The sequence below is a fragment of the Elaeis guineensis genome, chromosome 2 (genome assembly GCF_000442705.2).
Source record: "Elaeis guineensis isolate ETL-2024a chromosome 2, EG11, whole genome shotgun sequence".
Lineage (NCBI taxonomy): Eukaryota > Viridiplantae > Streptophyta > Magnoliopsida > Arecales > Arecaceae > Elaeis > Elaeis guineensis.
The window spans coordinates 124,078,177-124,101,902 of record NC_025994.2 but is presented as its reverse complement, the minus strand read 5'-3'; the positions used below and the strand labels follow the sequence as shown (position 1 = coordinate 124,101,902).

Below are 23,726 nucleotides of genomic sequence, written 5' to 3'. Positions count from 1 at the left end.
TATTTGAACTACTATTTTTATTTTTAAATTATTTTTATTATTTTTTTAAAAAAATAAAGTATGAAATTCTTATTTATCTCTTACAATCACCACTAGTACCACCTCCATCATTATAGATGTCTCCACGATCATTATCTCCATATTTATCATTGTTGTTGTCATCTCCACTGTCATTATCATTATCGCTACTATTGCTGCCACCATTTTACCACCATTGAAATCACCACACAATAACATCCCCTTCCACTATCATTGTTGTTTCCACCATTATTGCTCCACCCCACCATCTCAGTCATGCCATCATCGCCAGAATCTCTAGCATTAATACTATTGTTGCCACCACGATCACATTGTTAAAGTTCTCATATAATTGTTATTATATTACTGGCAACCCTCTACCACTATCATTGTCATCACTACTATAACTTCCACTATCTCTACCACCACGATGATCACCTCAACCTAGGGATGACAACAAATTGGGTGTGGATCGAACTAGCCAATATCCGTTCTTATCCTATAATTAAAAATCACATATCCATACCCATCTCATATCTGCCTCTGGTCGGATCAGGTCGAATCAAGAAGAGGTACAGATTGGGTTGGATTGGGTATAGAAAAGGGATCGGATTGGATCGAGTCGGACTGGATAAGAAGCTCATCATATAAATATTATAAAATAATTATAATTTTTTTAAAAAAATTAAATTAAAATTATATCGAATCGGATTTGGAGCGAGACATACTATTATCTATATCCAACCTGACCTCGCTTTCGATATTTTTTTATAAAATCCATACACATCCTAAATTCTAATCAAATTAGATCATATATTCGGTGGATCGGTTAAAATTACAATCTCTACCTCGACCACCATCATGTTCATATTTTTAAAAATAACTATAACAAACATATTTATATTTCTAAAATTTAAAAAAATAAAAATAAAATTTTATTTGTATTTTTAAAAATACAAAAATGAAAATGATGTCAAAGTGACCTGGATCCTCTTTCCCGCCTTGAGAATTTGAAGAATCCCCGTTAGTTCATATTTGGAACCAGGACCTTTAATGTCTTGGGATGAATAATGCTTTAACTAATTTTTTCGGATTTATGACCATTTTCAAAGGTCTCCGATCTTCCATTTCATGCGCATTTTGATACACAGATGTTAAACTTTCGTTTCTGCAACTGGTAATTGATGGTACTCGATCTAATCCAGACTAGGTGAGAACTTTGTTCTACATTTGTTTCAGTCGGTGGCGGTCGAGTTATCCATCGGTATATGAATGCCATATGAACAAACTCTGCCTCGCCGATGACCCCATAATGTCAGGCCTATTTATATGAACAATATTTAAATCAGGAAAAGACGCTCGCTGAGAGCAGCGTAGGGACCCAAACAAATATTAACAGAGAAAATGCAGCACAAAAAGTAAAATAAAATAAAAATAAAGACAATGTGACAATTCCCAACTTGAATGTTGGTTGAACATCAGGATAGAATCAACACACGCAGCTTCATTAAATAATAAGGGCAAAAAACCAACATCAAATCTGACTTGTGATGGAAAAACGAAATAATCTGTAACCACCCCTAATTATTTCATTACAGAACCCAAAAATTGGTCTAATTTTCCCGTTAAACAACTCCACTGACGAAATCTGTTAATCAACTCTACTGAAAGCAGTTACAGAGTTTCAAGTTAAATTATTTCTTATGGTGTGAGACTTCTATACAGAAACAGGTCCAATTTACTGATATAGCATTGACTACCCTAGCGAAGACAACCAAAAAAAAAGTCCACTTTAGAACTAAAAAAAATATCCTTCGAAATATTTGTAAAGCATTTTTTTCATGATCAACAAGGAGATTGGAGGAACGTGTAAGATACCCATTAAAACCCAGAGACCACAAATATAGACTTGATCACAGAAGTGCTGCCCTCATCACTGGAGAAATCTATTGAGACTCCAGCCAAGTGATGTTTATAAGACAACCCATTAGGTTCACAATAATAGTAAGAACGCATCAGTTATTGGACAGAACATGTCAAAAAGTTCCATTCACGAAATGAGTGGTATAATCAGGTTAAAAAGGATCACAATATTGATTATTATTTGAAACCTACAACAAGATTCTGAGGAATACCGCATATATGACAAAAAATTGGACAAGAGAATAAATACAGCACACAACTATGCATCGGTATTGTGACTGCAGATAGTTACTCTAAAGTTTTCGAACTGGTTGAACAGGGGCAACCTGAACTTAATTTGCATTAAACAATATTAATAGTGAAAGAGACATAGGGATAAGCCTCAGCTTCGCCACCTATACCAGCCAAGCTTACTTCATCTTCAGATTTCCAGAAAGCACTGAAAGATAAACTTACTGTCAGCATTAAATTAAATCTGATAATCACAAACTAAGTTCGCACAACAGAGACTGTAAGCTTGGTACCCTAAAGAACAAGGACGGCAAGCTAAAGATAAATCTAATGTCATAAAGGTTGCTTAGCTGCTCTAGTACACGAAAATCACATGATCATATTAATTACCTATTGGCATTACCACTGAGCTCTTCTAAAATAGATCGAACTTTCTTTTCACTTTTCGCCGGAGGTGCTAATACTGCTGCCTGAAAAGAATATTTCAACAGAAAATCACACAGTGCTGGTTACAACCTAGACTGTACTCAGAAAGACCAGAGACGGTAGAATCTCTAATACCAAGAATGACGGTGGCAAACCATATCTGAGAATGCTCTCTGCAAAGACACGCACAGCACAGAAGTGCATCCAGGCACTGAAAACCTGAAGGATACATTCAAGTAGGAAAAACAGAACAATAAGTTAGTCAACAACAGCACAAACAAAAAAGAAAAAGGCAAAAAAAAAAAAAAAAAAAAACAATAGGGAAAACAAGATAGCTCCATAGCAATAGGAAAAACTGAAAAACTCTATAGGCAGAAGACTAACTCCATAATTCCAAGGCCCTGGCCCTCTCCTCCCTATATGTCCTCTTTGTTCTACTTTGTGGCTACATTTCCAAGAAATAAAAGAATATATCCTCAACAACCAGGCCCTATGCATGTATTATCTTCCACTGTCATCATCCAAACTCCTTGGTCAGGCAGTAAACTCCAGCTCTCTACTCAAATCTAGATGTATTGTCTCCACTCCCACATCTCTATAAGAACTCTCATCTTTAATAAAACCCACCCAGTTCAGTTGTTGCTCTAAGGCAAATGGCAAGAGGTTACAAAAACAATAGAACCAAAAAAAAAAAAAAATCAGAAAGAAAACACCAGATGAGATCAAGATATCCAAGATTAATGGCCTAGATCAGATGTTCCTACTGACAAATGACACTTTTACCCCAATGTATTGTAGTTGTACATGCATGGGGGTATTTCTGTCATTTGGCATATGCAATCAGCGCACTCTTCCTGCATAGATTGTTTTAGTTTCTCATGCATTGATTGCATCTACCAAATGATAGAAATACCTCCATGCATTCAGAACTATCTAGTGCGATATATGGGTCTGGAAGTGTCATTTGCTGGTAGGAACAACTAAGCCAGTTGTTCCCTAGGAACTAAAACCCCATCTCAACAGCGCACACTTATATTTAGTTGTAATTGGCATTCACACTAATTTCTTACCCAGCCTTTCTATCATTGAAACAGAGATCAGTTCTCTTGAGATTTTAATGCCTCTTCCCTAATAGGTATACCACTCTCAACCCCAGCATACTGTTATTGCCTCGTATTCAGAACATGCCAGGATACATTTCAATCAGTTCTACCAATGCATAATACTGGTAACCTCCAAGTCTTGAATCTTGAAAATTTGCACTTCTCCTTTTTATGGTGTATCTTGTTTGTTTAGGAAACTGCTGAGTGTTGCCATTACTATGGAGCAACTTCACACAAGAAGATTTAAAAAACCCATACCCCTCTTTGGCATCCAACAATAAGTAGCTAAATCTGATCTGGACCTCTAAAAAGCTTATTTTAATCAAAGAAGGTTAAGTTAATAAAATAAGAACAGTAGATCCAGAAAATATAGAGTTTCTATTAAGAAGGAAAGATGGATTGCTGGAAGCACCTAGGCACACCATTTGCCCCTAAGAGTCAAGCAATCAAAATTATAGTGTAGAAATAAGAATATACAATTCAATGATTCATGCCATTCTGGATGATTTGATCCAATAAATAGCGAAGTAGTAATTTTTATGTGCACAATTTATGAATAACATAGTAAAGTAAAACTTTGCCCTAAGAAGCAAGGATTGGCTTTCATAACTAGGTACCAATATAGATGGGACACACTAGGGAGACATGAATGAAGCATCTTCAAAGGTAAAGACTATCTGTTCCATGCAAGAAAATGTTACTTCAACTTATTAATACAAACTTACTACGTCAGAATGTTTTATACTTAATTTTCCTCTTTAGTGACACAAATGTTAATCATGTGTTTAATTCTCTTGACAGAAAGAACCTCATATTAGAGAACACAACCTGCCAGTTTAATAGTAGATAGAGCACAGTGAAATAGTAAACGTACCTCTCCGTAACTAGCATAACACCATTGTAAAAGAGAGCTCCTCATGTTTTCCTGATCTTGCAATAATTTTTCCAGCTCTTGCTTCCTACTCTCTTGTGCTTCTGGACTGTATTCAAATTCACGAATCTGGATCACCAAAGGCATTAAACTAGGATTTATCAGAAGAAAAAATGGATAGGAAAGATTAGACAGGTTTTTCTAAAAAATATGCAAACAAGGAAGTTCAAAAGAAAATCACTAAAGACCTATCCATGTTCTGTACCCCTCAAAAAAGACCTATCCATGTTCTAGCAACTCAAAAAAACATGCAATGCAGAACAAATAACCATAACATAATCTGTGAACCACAACATAGCTTTCATAAAGGTTTTCACAAAAGAAACTTGCCTGAAATCCTCTTTCACGTGCACTTGTTTTAAAGTTATCAGCCACCCTACTAAAGAGTGTGACGGTGTAAAGAGCATACTCATTGTCTTCGTGCAACTTCTTTGTTGATCTAGGCACCTAAACAAATTCATAAAATGGTTAGCACTACCAAACTTAAAGAAGCAAATATGGAACTGATTGTCCAACATGCAATTGATTAAGTACATATTAACCTCTTCATATATAGTAATAAAGTAGATAAACCCTAAATAATGGAATTATCTTTGCAATGATGGAAAAGAGGTGTCCGGTTTCACTTAAAATTGCAGATTAAATTATGTGCATGTCCATTTCTAATATAAACATGTTTAGTAAATGGCTTTCAGATTTTGGTCAAGGTGAACAAAGCAAGGGTTCTTGTTGCAAGACGAAGGCTTCTGCTCATCTTCCAGTTGTGCAAATAGTGTGACTGTGTATCTGCTTTTTCCCTTGTCCTCTCTCCTATTATCACTTATCAGTTCCAACGTGTCCACTCATTCAATCTGATCTTTGAGAATAGTGCTTTTTGGGCTGCCAACGCTTTATATTTTCTCCATTTCCTCATAAGTAACTCCAAGGAATTGCTTCCTACTTTTCTTAAGAATAAATGGCTTAATTACTTTAAAAACCTTAGACTTTTTGGAGGTTTTCATTTTTATCCTGAACTTTGATTCGTTGCAATCAAATCCTTAAACTTTTATAATGCTGCAATTCCTCCCAAGAGTGCTATTTCCACCTGACGACTGTGATGGAAATGTCATGTGCTATCATGTGACCCAGTGGAAGTTGATGTGGAATCCTAAACTTCTTCTTCTTCCCCATTTCTTCCTTCTAGCTATGATTTTTACTTTCCATTTCATTATTTTTCCTCCGTCTTTTTGGAGCATGACCCACTTAAGAAGAAGATGGAAGAACAAAGCACGGAGGATTAGGATTGGTTGTTCTCATCTTCTTCTTGGCTTCTTTTAAAATTTAGATTCTCCACGATTAACTTTTTGAGTTTATAAGATTAGCTACAAATCAAACAAACTAATAATTCAAATCATTACAAACCTAGAAACCCTATCAATCACACAATTTTCAAAAAAAAAAAAAAAAGAAGAAGACAACTACGATCTCTATGACCTTAAAGTTCCAATTTTTCAATACTTGATAAAAAGGACAGTGATGAAAGCAATCTTGGTGGTGGTTGTGGCCTCCATGGATAAGGATTTAGAGATGGTGATGGTATAGACGGAGGTGCCGATGATGATATAGGAGGTAGTGGAGTTTTAGAAGAAGTAGCGATGGAGATAAGTGATGAAATTAGAAGTGGAAACCCTAGCTAAAAGGAAGAAATGGAGAAGAAGATGTTAGGATTCCACGTCAGCTTCCATTACGTATCACATGATAGCACATGATACTTCCGTCACGGTCGTTAGACGGAAATAGCCCTCAGGAGAGAAATTGCAACATTATAAAAATTTGAGGATCTAATTGAAATGAATCAAAGTTCAGGATAAAAATGAAAACCCCCAAAAGGTCTAAGGTTTTTATAGTAATTAAGCCAAAATAAATTGACTAAACAATAGCAAATCTATAAAATACTGACCCAAGTTCATGATGGAATGATTAAAAAAAGAAGGATCCCATCATTTTAGAGAACCATATCTCCTTCATTATGATGAATTACAGAATTTCTCATGGCCTATGATTGCATCAGTTAATTAATGACCAATAATGTGAAAAAAGATCAAGCATAACCTGTGACATCTTACACCTAGTGCACCTACTCCAAAAAAACTTTTTAAAGATGTATCTTAACATTAAAATGTTGTAATTCATCTTGTTTATGTAGGCCAGTGCTATTCACTACTATTCTGATCCCTATGCAACTGAAAGTAACCCTCCATAGAAATGATCGACGAACAAGGATTATACACCTGATTTGGGACAAGCATTGATGGTTATCATCGTTTTTATGTGCATCATGAAATACATATGATCTCTCATAAAAAAATTCTAAAATTTTTGTATAGCATGCGTTAGATCATTGGTGCAGGAAATTCAGAAGATAATGCCACCCAACGATCATATGCACGAGCAAAAGATACTTCTATAAAGACAAGTAGAGACAAGAAAAGGAGCTAGATCATATTTATATCATCAAATCCTTTTGATCATCCTAACCACAGCTTACATCAATTATGAAGATATAGAAACCAAGAAGCTTTACCACGTAGGTAGTCAATGTTTCATAGCTTGAGAGCCAGTCCTTTTGAGAATACTTGGGAACAACAGCAAGAAGTGTCACTAAATGTTCTGACGTGATGATATCCTCTGGCTTTACCAAATTGGAAAGGTCACGGACAGCTAAGCTGAATTAGAAAGAAATGTAATTTTAATTCAATGCTGCAAATCGATGCCTTTTGAGGAGAATATAAGCATATGACATCAGATTTGCAAAAGATCTTAAAATCCCATCCTATAAAGTTACAGTTTCAGGTATGAAATGTACAAAGTGGCAACCAATCAATCATACCTTCCACTCTGCTTTCTGTTTATTGCATTAAGCTGACCACGGATATTGTTATACTCCGCTGCACGAACCTGCAATATACAAATTTACATGGCAAGCTTAGGCTTCATTTTAAGGTGATAGGTAATAGAACATCACATTCTAACGACTGGATGAGACTTTGCCACATTGAGTTCTTATCGTTATAATAATTGTCTTTCACTGAACCTGTTTCCTATCAGAAGAAAAGAAAAAAAAATGGAGGAAGAAGAATAATAAGGTTCCTACATAAGCTACAACAGCAGAGAGAGAGGAATCTGACTATGAAACGTGAAAACCTTTAAGCTTTATAGGTGACCTACCAAATATTTCCATAAGAATGAATATTAAACAGCATAAGTACAAAGCTCACCATTATATTAACTATTAAGTGCTTCAACAAGCTCCAGGTAAGGCAGGTTTACTAAGCGGCACCCAGGCAAGCCCCTGAGACAAAGCAAGAGGCATTCAAGCAAGTGCCTCTCCAATGTCCAGCACTATGCTTCCTATCCTACTCATACACTCTTTTAGAGCTCTATTAGCTTTATTTTGATGTTGATTTTGGGCTATTCGACCCTCATAAATAAAAGGCTCCTCTAGGGTGTTCAATGGTTTGCACTTTTGTGTTAAGTGTTGTTTATCAACATGAAACATGTTTTATGAAGCGGCATTTTTTTTTTTTTAATGTTTGAATTTTCAAGCCATTTAGGATATTTGATGGTTTATTCTTGATGGCCTTGATTTAAAACATGTTATCAGAAATGGTATTTCAACATGGTGCTATGGAAGATGTGAAACATGAAATCTAACATCCAAGATGATTTGGCACATCAAAACCTAAATAATTAGCCATATGATGTTTGTATTATTTTCATATATAAAAAGAATTTATTTTCAATACAATCATTGAACTTTGCATAAATTAGAACCTTGCTTTCCTCAGGCAAGCACCATTATGGCGTATAGCACCTCAGGCAATATAGGAGCAATATATGCGTCTTCTTGCCTTAAAGGCATGTTTTGGCTTTGACAACCTTGAGCCCTAGATATTTATCTAGCAACCAAGATTAAAGTCTTAAACATACAGACATGTATATACTCAATGAAACACAATAACTAGGTTGAGGCCATGGCTGATACAAAGTTCTGCGGCCTAAATGATTCGATTAACATCTTTAGTCTTCAAGACCAACAACCAATCTAAAGGATCCCATTAAGATAGCAAATCTGTTTGATATTTAGTTCCTAGTCAGGTCGAGGTCCAAGCCGTTTGCAAGATTTATAACAACACTATTGAAATTCCTATTTATGTATAATTAATACCTACGTGGCAAACCATAAAAGTTTATAAGAAGTAAATGAGATCATTCGATCATCAATAGTTCTCTAGAGTGCAATCTAAGTTTTCAATTCACATTCTTGTTTTCAGCCTTATTACTTGGTGATCCAAAAAGAAAGGACAGCCATACTAATAAAATAATCTTACTGAAGAAAAATATTTGAATGACAGAAGAAGAATTTAAAGGAACAAAAGAGAATCATCAACTCACCTTCATGTCATCTTCAATTTTCGCTACTAGGACATGAATGCTGTCAACAATCTCCCTTAGCGGTGACATTGTCGGGTACTTGGCTTCATCCCAAACAAACCTGCCATCCCCAAAACCATTCATTTGCCCGCAAAATCTAAACTTCTCATCAAAACGCATCCGAAGAAATCAATATTCCGATTAGTCACCGCTATTCTGTTACCTCGTAAGGTAGGAATCTACGGGAACCCCATCCACCGTCAGCGCACCACCCTCAACGCCAGAAGCCCGCTCCAGCTCCTCAATCTGACGCCGGATCTTATGAGATACTCCCTCTAGGAACGCATTTGACTGCAAATTCTCATTAATCAACATCACAGCGGAAAAGAGCGAAAATCCAAACAAACCATCAGAAAATCAATCAAGTACCTTGGCAAGATCATCACTGAGGGCGAGCAGCGAATCTAGGGTTCCCACTCGAAGATCGGGGGTGTTGAACTGCATCAAGATCGAAATCAAGAATTCAAAACGTCGGTCCGGGCAGAACCCCCGAAAACCTAAAAAACAGGACCAAAAAGGGAGAAGGGAAAAAAAAAAAAAAAAAAAGAACGATCGAGAGATGGAAGAGGGGATCGATGGATTACCCGGTAGACGGGGGTGTCGAAGGAGCGCTTGGAGATGGATTCTTGAAGGCGGCTCCACCGAGAGGAGGCGGAGGACTGGACGGGAAGAGAGACGATCCAGTATCTTGTCGCCATCACCACGATCTCCCGATCGATCTCTCCTTCCTTTCTTTCTTGATTTTTTTTTTTTCTTAATCTATGTATATATATTAAATAACAAGAGGAGAGAAGAAAAGAAGCGGAAGATGGTCGACTGGTTACAATCCCCCTTCCTGAAGTGGAAACAAACGTTGGCCGGCGAAGGAGGGGTAGGGACTCTGCACCGGAGCCTTTTTTTTACTTTTGGTAAAAAAGAGAGGGTTTTCTGCTCGGGTTCATTGATTTCGAGAGTGATCAGAGAGAATCGGTCCATTGATCCAAGATCGTACTGTCATGGAATCTCCTACGAGATGTGCAGTTACCAATAGTTTAGCCTATAAATCCACTTTCTTTGATATTCGTGAATTTCCACTCTACGGTTGATCGTTTCAGTATTGAGCAATATCTGTGAACACTCGCTCGCAAGGGTGGTCCAGAAATAGAACCCGTCACACAGGTTGCCTCTCAATTGTTCAATTGCCTGCCTCTTGGACGAAGAACATGTCTTGGAGGAAGACTCGAGGACAACGACCTCATGGGTTGGCCATTGAGTTTGAGACTTACAAAAAACAACTTCTCTTGCTGGCTGATGCTCGAAAAGTCAGTGTGCAATGTTTCTAATTAGATATACTTGTAGGACAAAAATGTACAGCATCTTTTATGGCCGAGCACATTAATAGTGTGATTGGGGGTTTGCTGCTGAGATGATTTGATTTTATCTTGATGCTTATTGTTGCATTTATAGTAAGATTTTTCTAATATAACCGAGTCAATAAATAAATAAAACAACGTGACAATGGTTCATGGACATGCCAACTTGTTCCTACTTGGAAATTTATGGCTTCAACTGATTAGGCTTTGTAGGTCTTGACATTTTCACCAATTAAGGCATGACATACTAGTTTATACATAGAGCTCGTACAGAGGCACACCAATCAAGTTTATAAGTTTCAAGAACCACTCCTGAATAGAGCACGCAAATTAGTTGGGCAGGATCATTGTTTTTCAATTCTAGGTGCAATTCAAACTCAGTATGCAAAAGAACATAATGTATGTTTACTCTCCAATGGTGTGCCATTTGCCATGGACTCCCACATCTGGTTGCCGAGGGCTCATCAAATTCACCTGCATCATATGTTGTGCACTAATTTCATTGCTCACCGAAAACAACATCCAACTCCACAGGGAACTTCTTGCATCCACCACACTTCCTAAAACAATCCTCAGCTTTGCTTTTTTGCTCCTGCATATTGCAAATTATTTTTGAAGATATGCATGCATACTTGGGATGGGCTACTCCTCTTAAGAGGAAAATATATACGATTCTCTTAGATCCAAACTCAATGATTAGATACTCAAATTGAAAATTCATATTATCGATCATCATATATATCACTACAAATATTTAGAAACTAAAAATCATATTTTTTCATGGTCTCTTATCTATACATCAACTAAATAAAAAAAAAAAAGTTTTTATTATGCTAGTATCCTAAATATATTATAAGGTATTTATAAAAATCTACTTTTTGATCATAATTTATAGAATTAAAATATATATAGATTAAAATAAATAGATTTTAATGTTTAAATCATAGCTAACTCGACCTCATATCATTTTAACTATTTATTTTAATTTCTTCGTGATGCATATTGCATAGGTCAGATATCGCCAAAACATGATTTTTGATGTTCGTATATTTTTAGAAGCATGGATTATAATCAACCATGTGGATCTTTAATTGATTGCCTGATTATTAATTTTGGACTTGCAAGGAGTGGATACTCTTATCATCTCAAGAGAAGCAAAAGCTCTCTACATAATTTTATACCAAAGTTGGACAATCAAGCAGTAAATTTTGCTAATTATTGTCACTATGAAAAAAAACTGATGCATACGGTATGAAGAAATGATACGTGAGCGCTCTGGATGACTACTTTTAATGTTCATGTGACCTTGGATCTTTTGTCGAACACCTGGTGGGTGCATCATGGGGGACAAGAGCAGGGAATCCACCGAGGGCTTTTCCGGTGGGAGCGGCTGGGCGTCGATCAAAGCTGGACAAGTGGCTTTTCTTGGGCCAGGGTGGTGCCAGGCAGGCAGTGACCGGCCGTCTGGACTATGCATCAGATAACAACGGAGGAGCTAGAGAGGCTCCAACATCATTTCACCGAGGTCTTTGAGCTCCCCGATGAGCGGATCGGAACGGTGAGGCAGAACTGGCAGATGCTAGCTATGATTGGCTGGGAGCCTAGACCAGAGGGTACCGGCCGATTGGGTGGTTAAAGAGTTTCAACTCAGGGGAAACCTCAAATAAGAGGTGGAATCCTTTGTTTTGGCTGAAAACCATATGGCATTCTGGTTCAAATCGGAGGAGGATAGGGATGTGATCCTCTCTGGCGAGCCATGGCTAGTTAATGGCGGTGGAGAAATGGGTTCCGGACTTCATTCCCGGAACGGACATAGTGAACACCACGACGGTCTGGCTGAGGTTGCCTAGATTGCGAATGGAGTATCGGGATAAAAGCATCAATCTTGAGCTTCACGGCGGTGGCCAGAAAGTCTCTTTCGATGGACAGCTTTATAGGACAACTGAGGAAGCTGGGCTATACGAAGGTGAAGGTGGAGGTGGAGCTTGATGCCCGCCTGCCGTTGAAGCTTGGAATTTTGACTAGGATTTTTTGGCAGCACTTTGTCTAGCAGAATATTCCCTCATTCTGCATTTGGTGTGGGAGAATGAGTCACCTGGTGGCCGATTGCACCTTTCCAGTGTTGCTCTCGACGGAGGGGACCAACGGTCCTATTTTCGGCCGGATAATTTTCCAACGCCCAGGTGGGGGAGGTTGAAGTTGATCCCATGGTTTTGGAGGAGAGTTTCTGTTCGGCCCATGGTTGGCGATGGAAAAAGTCTAGCAACCGAAGCCGGTGAGGGGGGGCCCCCCCTCACCGGCGAGGAAGGAGATTGGTTCGGCTCCTGAGAAGATGGACTCGATGGGCAGGCCGGGGGTGGGCGATGGCCCTAATCTACGGGGCTGGGCGCTTCCTTTAGGCCTCTGGTGGACGAAACCAAGCCCATGGAAGCTGAGAAGACAGGCCGGGTTGAAGAGTTAAGAGGGCCTGATTTGGTGACGGGTGAGGTGGGCTCTGGATCAAGTCTGAAGCAGGCCAAAAGCCCGGAATCACCGAGAGGAACGAGGGGCATGACCAGGTGAAGATAATCGCAACTACTGTGGACAACCCGATCGGAGGTAAGTCTGGCAATCTCCCTTCGTCTCCACCCCCATCCCCGAACTTGAAGACCAATATGGTGAGTGCCGATGCTGCACCGACCGATGGAACGGCGATGACCTCTCTGACCGATTTCACCACTCCCTAATGATCTTATCCAACCTCCGGCGGAGAAGAGCAAACCCCCACTCCACCGGAATTCATTGTTTCAATGGGGACCTCGGAAGGCAGCCACATTAGATTTGCGCAGTGGGCCTAATGAGTCAATTTCTTCTCAACCTTTTCATCAAGATTCTTAGCTGGAATTGCTGGGACATAGGGAAGCTATCCTTCTTGAGCACGTTCGGGAGATTGATCTCTTTGCACGACCTCGATTTGTGTATATTATATGATATCCGCCTAGCCGGTAAGAGTTTGTTGTGCATTCGTCAGCGTTTCTGTGCTTCCTGAGGTTTTTATGCAATTGAATCTCAGGGGCCTCTCTGGTAGGAATCATTGTTATATTGAGAATTGGACGTGCGCAAATGGATGTGTTCCATAATTGTAACCAATAAGCATTTATTGTTATTACAGAATCTAATGATAAAACTTGGATTTCATCCAAAATTTATGCCAACACTGACTATAGAGATCGAAAGATCTTATGGCATGAACTGTCCACTTTGTTATTATATAGCACTGCATGCATGATAGTTGATGATTTTAATTGCATTTTGGACTCTCACGAGGAGAAAGAGATGAAGGTTATGTTGATAAACTCAAAACTAATGAATTGCGGAATTTCATGACTATAAATGGATTGATCGTTCATGGGTATTTTAGGCCGAAATACACTTGGTGCGGTAAGAAAATCCACTCCCACGTTGGGTTAGGTTGAGTTGAAATAAGAATTTTAAGATAAGAAAAGGTTTGAAACATTTTTTGTTGAACTAGCATCAGTCAAATCGGAACCACAGTCATTTATTGATTTTGATAGTACATTTAAAATTATAATTATTTAAAATATCAACCTTATATTTGGATCGGGTTGGATCTTTGAACCCAAACACAATCTAAATCTATGAAACCTCAAATCAATCCTAGCCAATGAGCAGCTTGGGCTGATATAGGTTCGGTGTGAGGCCAACTTACCCGCGTCTTGCAACCAACAAATACCAAGTAGCAGCACATGTGATTCATGATGATACTACTGATAAAGAACCTCAAATAAAAATCCCAACAACAAGAGAATAATAATAGGTAAGAGTAATTTTTTGTACACTACCCGCGGTGTAAAAAAATCCGACGTAGAATGCACCACTTTCTCCAATTGGATCACGCAGCCATCACTTTTCGACGCATATTTAATGCCAGCAGGTTGATTTTTATATTTAAAATTTTATATAACGAAAATATCCTTCATAACTTCTTGATATCTTGTATGACTTACCGTCATATGATTTGTGAATATATGTGACTTCATGTGAACATATATGACTTCCTGTTACTTTCTGCGAACATATATGATTTTTTGTGAATATATATAATTTTTTGGTAATATATAGAAGTCATGTGAACATATATGACTTCCTGTGAATATATATATATATTCACAGGAAGTCGTTCACAGAAAGTTATATATATTCATAGGAAGTCATATATGTTTATAGAAAGTCATAAAAAATCATACATATTCACAAAAAATCATAAATATTCACAAAAAATCACATATATTCACAGGAAGTCATATATATTCACAGAAAATCATATAGAAGTTATATGTATTCATAAGAAGTCATATGTATTCATAATAAGTCATATATATTCACAGAAAGTCACAAGAAATTATATATATTCATAGGAAGTCATAAAGAACTTTTTGTGAAGGAATGTTATAATTTTAGATAAGAATATTTTCGTCATATAAAATTTTTACACGAAAGTACCAAACTGCAGACATTAAATGTATGTCGGGAAGTGGTGGCTACATGATCAAATCGAAGGAAGCGATGCACTTCACGTCAGATTTTCTACACCGCAGGCGATGCACAAAGAATTACTCTAATAGGTAAACTAGATCGAGACTTTTACCTGTTTGGATCAACCAAAACCCGAGCCCAACCCAACAACTGGGTTGGGTGGCCCGCCTAAGAGTTGATGAGCCCACTCAAGTCCAGAGCCTCCATTTTCCTTGGTCACAGGTTGCATGCATGCTGCCACCTACCTCCCACCACCACTGGTGCGGATGCTGTCGTCCAACATATGATGTTACGTTTATTTTACCTCTACCGACGCTTAGTGGTATATCCCACAGAGATCCAAATTAAGGTCCAAATATAGATCAAGCCATCCAATTACTGCAATGTCTTACATCTCTCATATGTTACATAATTTGAGACAAACCAAGCTTATTCAGGATACAACAACAACAACGTCTGTTTAGGAGTTATGAAAGGTCGTATGACATGTAAGTCATGAAGCACCATCAATTCCACCTAGACCTTGGAATTTATTCAGAAACTGAATGGTTTTCCATCCTCTCTTCTGGGAAACCCATTGTGAAGTCTGCTGCGAAGGCATAGTTCAGGCCATCCCCATATGCGTTGCCCATTCCATAAGCCAAGCTCATACCATCTAGAAATGGGTAAAAGAGGTCAGAATACCTCACACTAGCCACCACAATATCAGGCACAATGGAATTGAATATTTCATCATCTGCAGAGGCAGCAGGTTGCCCTTTTACAGCCTTCTTTGCTCGAATGACCTAGATATCAATTCGTTGGCAATGAAACAGACCATGCGTTAATTTGTGTTATATCCACTAATAAGGATGATACAAATCAATATGGCAGGAAAATTAGAAAAAGTCAGGGTTTAATAAGGAGCAATATTACCAATCTATCTTTATGGTCATCTTTGTATATCATGATAAAATCACCAATTTGGAGGCCATGAGTGTGAACAAAGTCCCCTGAGCTCAAAGAAAGCCAAGATGAAAAGTATATTTAGCTGGCAGCAGATGACAACAAAGAGTTTTCTATCATCAAGAGTTTAATAGCAAGGATCTGGGAGATTACCCGTGTTGTCAAGTATGTACATCCTGCTTTTATTGTTAGGCCAGTATCTGTTACAGGAACATAAAAGAGTGAAGATACTCTTTGGATGGTGCTAACATGTTAGAATATACATAAACTTTATAAGAAATGAGAAGCCAACACCCTCTATGCATGCACGAGGACACGATTAAGTCACCATAACTATGCATTCATACAATATATGAAAGCCACTGTACTGACTTGCGAACCATAATCAACTCGGCCACCAACAAATCTTTTCTCGTAAGAAGTAGAAATTTAATTACTACCTTATTTTAATTTCTTCAAAATAAAAATGTCCTAGTTGGAATTAAGTTGAAGAAGCCAACATAACAGACTAAGTGCTTGCAATTTCTCCTATATCTTTGCACACAGACACACGTGCAATGCACATACACATACACACCACCCAGTGCAAATGCACAAGCATGCATATGCACAAGATTATGCATGCTCCTCTTTTATCTGAGTTCCGAAGTGCGAGAGGTGCAAGGTTAGATTCATATATCTGCAAATTTATATATAACTAATGTCTGGAGCATGCATCACATATGAGATAGAGAGCATGGCTTAACCCTTATAACTGGGTTTCTGGAGGGAAATAATGTATCAAACATCTTAACATATTAAAAATGCTGACAAGCAAAAGACTTAAAGTCCATACAAGCTACTGAAATCTAAGCCTTCCATGTTACATATTAGATAAGACATCATAGCAAGGCCCAAGTATATTCAGCCAGACCTGTATTTGAACGTCCAGACCTGAAAGGTCTCCAAATCATCCATGTTGATTTCAATACCATCCCTAGCTGTAAGGACTGGAAGGTAAGCTTCTGCCTCTCTCTGAAAATACAAAGGAATGTTCATTAAATAAATAGTGCATAATTTGTAGCAAATGATGTTTAAAAGTTCAGCAAGTAAGGAATATCCATACTAGCATACATCAAAGTTGTGCATGAAGGCCGACCTTTGGAAGAACAATTCTTCCCAGCGAACTAGCATCGCTGTGACTAAGCTCCTTTTGCAGGAGAAATCTCAAACCATCCACAGCTTGCTGCAATAAAGATCAGCAAGAATCTCTCAGGTAAAAGATTGACAGGAATCACAAAATGAAGGTACTCATTTTTTTTCCTCAAATATATTTAATTTACATCAGGATCAAGGGCTGGTACGTTCAAATCCAACATGCATGCCTGCAAGGTCGAGCGACTGAATATGTCAGACAGTGATTAGAGAAAGTGAACATTTATTATGCTAGTTACAAAGTCAAGGAGCTTCAATTAGAAAACAAAATCATTGGAGCTGACTTCTTGTATTATATTACTAGCATTTTGAAATTCTGGATGTTTTCTGGATTCTTCTGCGATTTTTTTTTTTTTTGACCTTCTTTGATTTCTTTCTGCTGGATTAGGAATTATTTCCCATGCAATTCTCATTTTCAACCTCTACAATTCTACCATACTTGACCATATGATATAATAAGAGAGCAATATACTGTTTAGTTCACACTTTGAGGAAAAAAAGAAAAGAAAAGAAAAGAAAAGGAAAAACAATCAGCTAAACAGTTGAGCAATCTTAATTTTGTTTATATCAGTCCTTTAACAATTGATTTTGATTCATATAACCACATAAAAGCATTGAATTATTGTTTAGGAAGAAATGCGTACATACCTATGCACATAATATATACATATATACACACACATACCAGTTATGCATGTACACATTTGTAAATTTTGTGGCATCTCTTGAATTCTATCATTTTTGGGGTGTGTTGTCCTGTTTTCTGATCTGTTCTCTCCTTTTTTGTGCTTTTCTATATTTCCTAGATTTTCTTCGGTTTTTATAGCGGCATACAAGTTTTTGCCCATGTCAAGTCATTTGCAATTCTAATTTCACAACTATGGTATAACATGATGTGAAACAAGAACATGATGCTGCACTCAATTCATTGCACTTGAAGATTAAATCAATTGTGAGATATATGTTGGACTCCATGATGGTCGATTCAGACTATCGTGTTATGTGAAAGCCATGATTTGTCATTTTCGAAAGCTCCTTCGAGTGTTATAATCATCAAAACTAATAAATCTCAAGCCTTTAGATGCGTTAAAAAAATAAAATAAAATAACGAGATAAAAAAACTCATGAGTACAGTAGCAGCAGATAAACCGTTATGCCCGTTATGCAAGCTCGAGCTGCTACCAAGATTATAGCATGAAACAAGAATGTGATAAAATGTTCGATCGATCCACCAAATCTAAAAGGCATCAATCTCTCACAATCTGCAAATAGAATTAAGCAATCATGAGGGAGATGAATTCAATTTTACTCGAGCAGATCTTCCAATCCAGCAAAACTGGCTCCGAAACGGTATGATGTAAAGAACCAGCACAACAGAATTAGAGCTGCAAATATATCATGCTTGTAGATGAGCCCACCATATATTAATGGGCCGAAATCATGGAGGATCTCCTCTACTCTCTAAAGAAAGAAAGCTTCGAGCTTTGAATCATGGAAGGAAAAAGGAAGTGAATCCACAAAAACATATCTAGATAAACAGAAGCTACCAACTTCAAACAGGCGGGGATCGAGCGGACGGTCCAGATCCAGGATCTAAACCACATCAAAGACCATCCAACCGATTGGCCCAGTTGTTGAGGGCCCATCAACTCGAGGAGCCATGAACGAAACAGTCGCAGCAAAATCAGAAGAGTTCGACGTAGGAAAGAGCAGCGTGCTTACACGAGCCCCAGGCTGGGGGGCGGTATCGGGCGGCGGGGCAGCGACGGGCTGGGCGTCTTCCGGGCGGTGCCTGGCGGCGGTCCTTCTCCTGCGGCTCGCCTGGAAGCCCACGGCGCTCCGGAGATCGGATGCATCGCCGTGCGCGTCCTCCGCCTCTCTGCCCGAGGGATTGGCCGCTCTGGCCGCGCCGCGGGTTCCGACCATCGGCGTAATTGAGTGGATTCGGAGCTATGCTAGGCTTAGGGCCGGTGAGGGAGAGGGGATAGGGGAGGGACTAAAGCAGAATTAAGGAAAAGGGGGGAGAGAGAGCATGCGATGGAATGGGGTTGGGGGTGGAGTAAATAAGGGGATGAGGGATAGTTCAGGGAAGTGTAGGTGGAAGTAGCGAGAGGAGGGGCTCCAGGTGTCGAAAGGGCTCTGATTTCACTGTCCCGGGAATCAATGGACTTTTTTTACGACCCAGATGGATCTCTCCCGCTACCCGCCCCGCCCCGTCTTCTCTCTGGGACGTGTATAGAGAGCGGACAAAGCGAACTGGTTTCTAGTTCTCACCGCGGGGGAGCACGAGAGTGAAAGGTTTTTCGATTAATGACGAATGTGTCCCCTTTGGAGCGAAGGTTGAAGTAGGAGCGTTGGAGTCTGAAAGCTGAGGTGCGGTCACCTCCCTTCTCTCCTAGCGGGGATCGTGATAAAAAATCTCAAAGTTCAAAATCTAGTTTGCCGGATTACTTTTTATTTTTTATTTTTTATTATTTTATTATAAATTTTGCCGATGATTCATGTTGGTGCGTTAAATCAGTCTCGAGATATATAGTATCATCATACGAGATCAAAGAGATATCAACATTAAAGTGTCAAATCCCAATATACTAATTTACCTATTGACAGATTTAGTTCAATATTTTAATGAGCTGAATAAAAAATATCTTTATATATCTATCCGATCTCAGTTAACAAAGAAATATTCAGATCGGATATATCCCGATCTAAACCCTGATATCTTTATCTGGGATGAATATTATGGCATTTCTATTTCACCCCGATCATCTATCGAGATAAGCTTTGATTGTGATAGACTTAACTATTCTGCAAACACCACGATGGTTTTCTCAACTAGGCCACAGCTGACCACAATATCATATCCAGCTCATATGCACAGCTGTACGCCAGCTTATTTACAGATAGCTCTCAACCGCCTAACAAATTTCTCTAACGGTCTAATAAACTCTGGAATGACCTCCTCAACCCCTCTATAAATAGAGGGTTAGGGATCCTCCATCGATAAGTTTTACTCTCTAAAACTAGGAAAAACTATATCAGTGAATAATTAAGCTAGACTCTTGGCTCCTAACCAATTCTCCTTCAGTTCAATTCAATTTCTCTCACTCTTTCACTCTTTTCCATCCCTGTTTCCAAGGCTCGAACTGACTTAAGCATCGGAGGGTCAAGAACTGGAAGATCCCCATCTAGTTTCTTGACTGGTTTTGTAGATTGAAAGAGTTTTCGCTAGATCGCAAGGATTGCTCCAACCCAATCTCACCCAAGTCGATTCATTCTATTCTAGATTTTGAGCCCTGCGATAATAGATTGGTGCTAGAAGGAGAGCCTCTCTTTGATTTTTTTGTGAAAAAGATGATCAAAACAAGAGCTCAGCATCCCTCTCCCTTCGCTCCAGGAGTACTAGAGATGCCACTGCAACAGTCATTGCTGTTGATCCTCAACAATTCAGTTTTCTTATTCAGTAAATCCAAGCTCTAATAGTAGCAGTTCAACAGCTTCAAAAGAGGGAGGAGTAACCATCGAAAGAAATTCTTTCCTCAAATATTTTGTCTCAGCATAGCCCTCAATCAGCCCATCAATACGAATACCATATTGATGAGGCTGATTGACAAGTGGTATATTTTTATATTTATTGAAGGTATTTTTGATAATTTATGGTGCTAACATCTTCTTAAAAATTTAATTTCATGAATAAATTAAATTTTTTTATAAAAATAAATAATTTAAAATATATATATAATTAGAGTATATTTACAGAAAATAAATGTTACTTTAATTGAGTAATTTTAAGCACCAAAATGATGAAAAATTATTAAAAAATTTAATACATATTTTTTTTAGTTTTTAGGCAAAAATTGGAGCAAAAAATCAAGCAAAAATATCTTAAAAAATATTAAAAATTACCTTCGATGCACGGTGGACCGACCGGTCGATCCACGGATTCAAGGGTGCGATCCACAGGAACAGTTTGCGACACACAACGCGATCCATGATGGGCAAAAGATTTTTTGCATTGATCGACGATTCAGATTTCATCTGAAGTGAGATCCGAAGGCTGTGGTGGATCCCGACTTTAAATAGGAGATAAAATGCACGATCGGATGGCTAGAAATCAATTTGATGTGAGATCCAACGGTTGTTATCGTATCCAACCCCGATAAGGAGTATAACACTGGTTTTTGGAGCGATCTGGGTGGTCCGTTGAAGATCTAACAGTCAGAATTAAATTATACGAGTATAATATGATTTCTAAGGATTTTAGGACTCTTTTTGTGATCAGAAAAAAAGTAAAAAATTTATCTATAAATAGAAGGTCCAAAAATAAATATAGAGAAGAGAAAAAATCATAGAAAAAGCAAAAAAAATAATAAAAAAAATTAAAAAATTTAAGAGATCAAAAATTGAGAGAATATGAAACTAGAGATCTTGATGCATGGCTAAATCCCTTGAATCCAGAAATACGATGAAGCCTGTAAATGAGTTTTTATTTTTTTCTTGTATTTAATTTTTATGCAATAAAATTATACTTTTATTTCATATCTTTTTATTTTTCTGAGGTATTGATCTAGCCTACACGGCCTATACCCTCTACTGACGTGCCATGATCTCTGGATACGGTCCATGCTTAAGAGAGATAGATTGTGGTATATTTGATTAAATCTTATATCTTGTAATTAAATTTAGATAGTTTATACTCTGATAGGACGAGCTGTGATCTACTTATACAACCCGTACCTCTTAGGATAAGCTATACTAATATTTTAATCATAAGAATTAATATTGCAACATAAAACAAGAAGAAAATAAATCTAATTTGCATGGTGGATTCAAAATTCTTGAGTTATTTCTCTGACTTATTTTTTTCATAAATTAATTTATATTTTTAATTTAATTTTTGCTATTCTATTTTTTTTAATCCTTCTACAATCAATTATTTTTTATTTCTTCTTCATATAAAAAAAAGATAATCATCCTAAATCTCTGTGAAAACGATCCCGATCCACCCTATCTATATAGTTGGAGTTGATTTTTATTCTTAATCACCTACGACAGTGATCATTGACAGTGAATTTGCCCCTAGCATTCTGAAAGTTCAAAGAGGAGGCTTCTTGGAGCATAAGGTCGATCCCAGAATAAAGATAATTTCAATCTTCGATCTCTTTTCTCTTATGAGATTTTAAGTGAATGATAAGTCATATATTTTTATATTTATTTTAGTTATTTTTGATAATTAATGATGTTAATATCTTCTAAAAAATTTAATTTTATAAATAAATTATATTTTTTTACAAAAAATAAATAATTAAAAAAAATAAAATTAGACCATATTTATGAAAAATAAATGTCAAGCTAATTGAGTAATTTAAGCATCAAGATAATTGAAGAATTAATGAAAAAATTAATTCATATTTTTTTTATTTTTCCGACATAAAATTCGAGCAAAATCAAAGCAAAAATATCAAAAATTTCATTTTAAAAAGTCTTTGGTGCACAATGGACCGACCGACCAGTCCACAGAACTTGGGTCACGGTCCACAACACAATATCTCCAATCCACATCATGGCTCATGGCGAGTGGTTGAGTTGTGCATGATCGGATGGCTGAGATCGACTGAAACAGAGGATCGGATGGTCCACAACATTCTTTACCATATCAAGTAGTGGTGGCCCACATCCTTTATGCGATCCAATGGTTTCAAGTGATCCTGAGCACAATTGGATGGCTGTGGTTGGTTGCCGGTGGGAAAACTAAATAGAGAAAGATTTTTTGAGTGCCATCCAACGATTAAAATCAAATCTGAAGCCCGATCCAATGGTCCATGTTTGATTCGACTTTGAATAGGAGATCTAATGCGCTGATCAACGGTCGAAATTCAATCCATCATCCAATCGAACGGTCACCATTGATCCCAACTGTGATAAGGAGATAAGTGGTGATTCTTGATGCGATCTGGATGGTCCAAACATGATCCGATGGCCAGAAATATTGTACGTGGGTTGGACATGTTTTGAGGAGTTTTAGGACTCCGTTTTCTATCAGAAAAAGAAAAAAATCATCTATAAATAAGGAGATCCGGGAATAAGGAAAAAATAAAAAAAAACTTAAAAAAAATTAAAAAAAGTTTAGAAATCCAAAGAGAAGAAGAAGAGAAGTTAGTTCACTCCATGAAGTACGAAGGAAGAAAGAGAAGTCGTCAACCATCTTCCCCATAAGGCTGTGCCGATCAACTTCAGATCTTTGTTATAATTTTATTTATTTTATTATTTTTTTAAAATTTTTTATAATTAAATTTTATTTTTAATTAATATAAATTTTATTTTTTTATATTTTAAATTTTTGTTATTTATTTTTATTGCAAGTAGATGTTAAGATCTAGTTAGTAGATCTTAGTACCAATTTATTTTTATGCACTCTAAATTTCAATCTTTTATTTTTATTGCAAGTAGATGCTAGGGTCTAGATAGTAAATCTTAATATCAGATTTATTTTTTATACTTTTAATTTTTATTTTTTGACTTAAATTATTTTTTTAATTTTTTTATAAAATTAAAGATTTCAAATCAAAGTACTATTTTTTCTATGGATTCGAT

General features: G+C 37.3%; 2 protein-coding genes across 3 annotated transcripts; both read right to left on the bottom strand.

The window, feature by feature from the left end:
* Window positions 1-2,085: 2,085 nt before the first annotated feature.
* LOC105058083 (V-type proton ATPase subunit C) lies at window positions 2,086-9,991 on the bottom strand. 2 transcript variants are annotated; one of them, XM_010940907.4, is made up of 11 exons: window positions 9,690-9,991; window positions 9,475-9,543; window positions 9,269-9,396; window positions 9,067-9,166; window positions 7,502-7,569; window positions 7,196-7,337; window positions 4,963-5,079; window positions 4,576-4,701; window positions 2,734-2,817; window positions 2,563-2,642; window positions 2,086-2,380 (listed from the first exon to the last, which is right to left on the bottom strand). In XM_010940907.4, the coding sequence occupies exons 1-11, from the start codon at window positions 9,801-9,803 to the stop codon at window positions 2,284-2,286; spliced, it is 1,125 nt and encodes a 374-aa protein (XP_010939209.1). In that variant the 5' UTR covers window positions 9,804-9,991; the 3' UTR covers window positions 2,086-2,283. The 2 variants fall into 2 exon arrangements, with proteins under 2 accessions (XP_010939209.1, XP_010939292.1); XM_010940990.4 differs by having other exon boundaries at window positions 2,576-2,642; window positions 9,690-9,983.
* Window positions 9,992-15,337: 5,346 nt separating this feature from the next.
* Window positions 15,338-19,312, bottom strand: LOC105058262 (B3 domain-containing protein LFL1). Its single transcript, XM_010941173.4, has 7 exons — window positions 18,855-19,312; window positions 17,261-17,302; window positions 17,077-17,163; window positions 16,852-16,952; window positions 16,092-16,138; window positions 15,909-15,985; window positions 15,338-15,778 (listed from the first exon to the last, which is right to left on the bottom strand). The coding sequence occupies exons 1-7, from the start codon at window positions 19,056-19,058 to the stop codon at window positions 15,524-15,526; spliced, it is 813 nt and encodes a 270-aa protein (XP_010939475.1). The 5' UTR covers window positions 19,059-19,312; the 3' UTR covers window positions 15,338-15,523.
* Window positions 19,313-23,726: the final 4,414 nt, after the last annotated feature.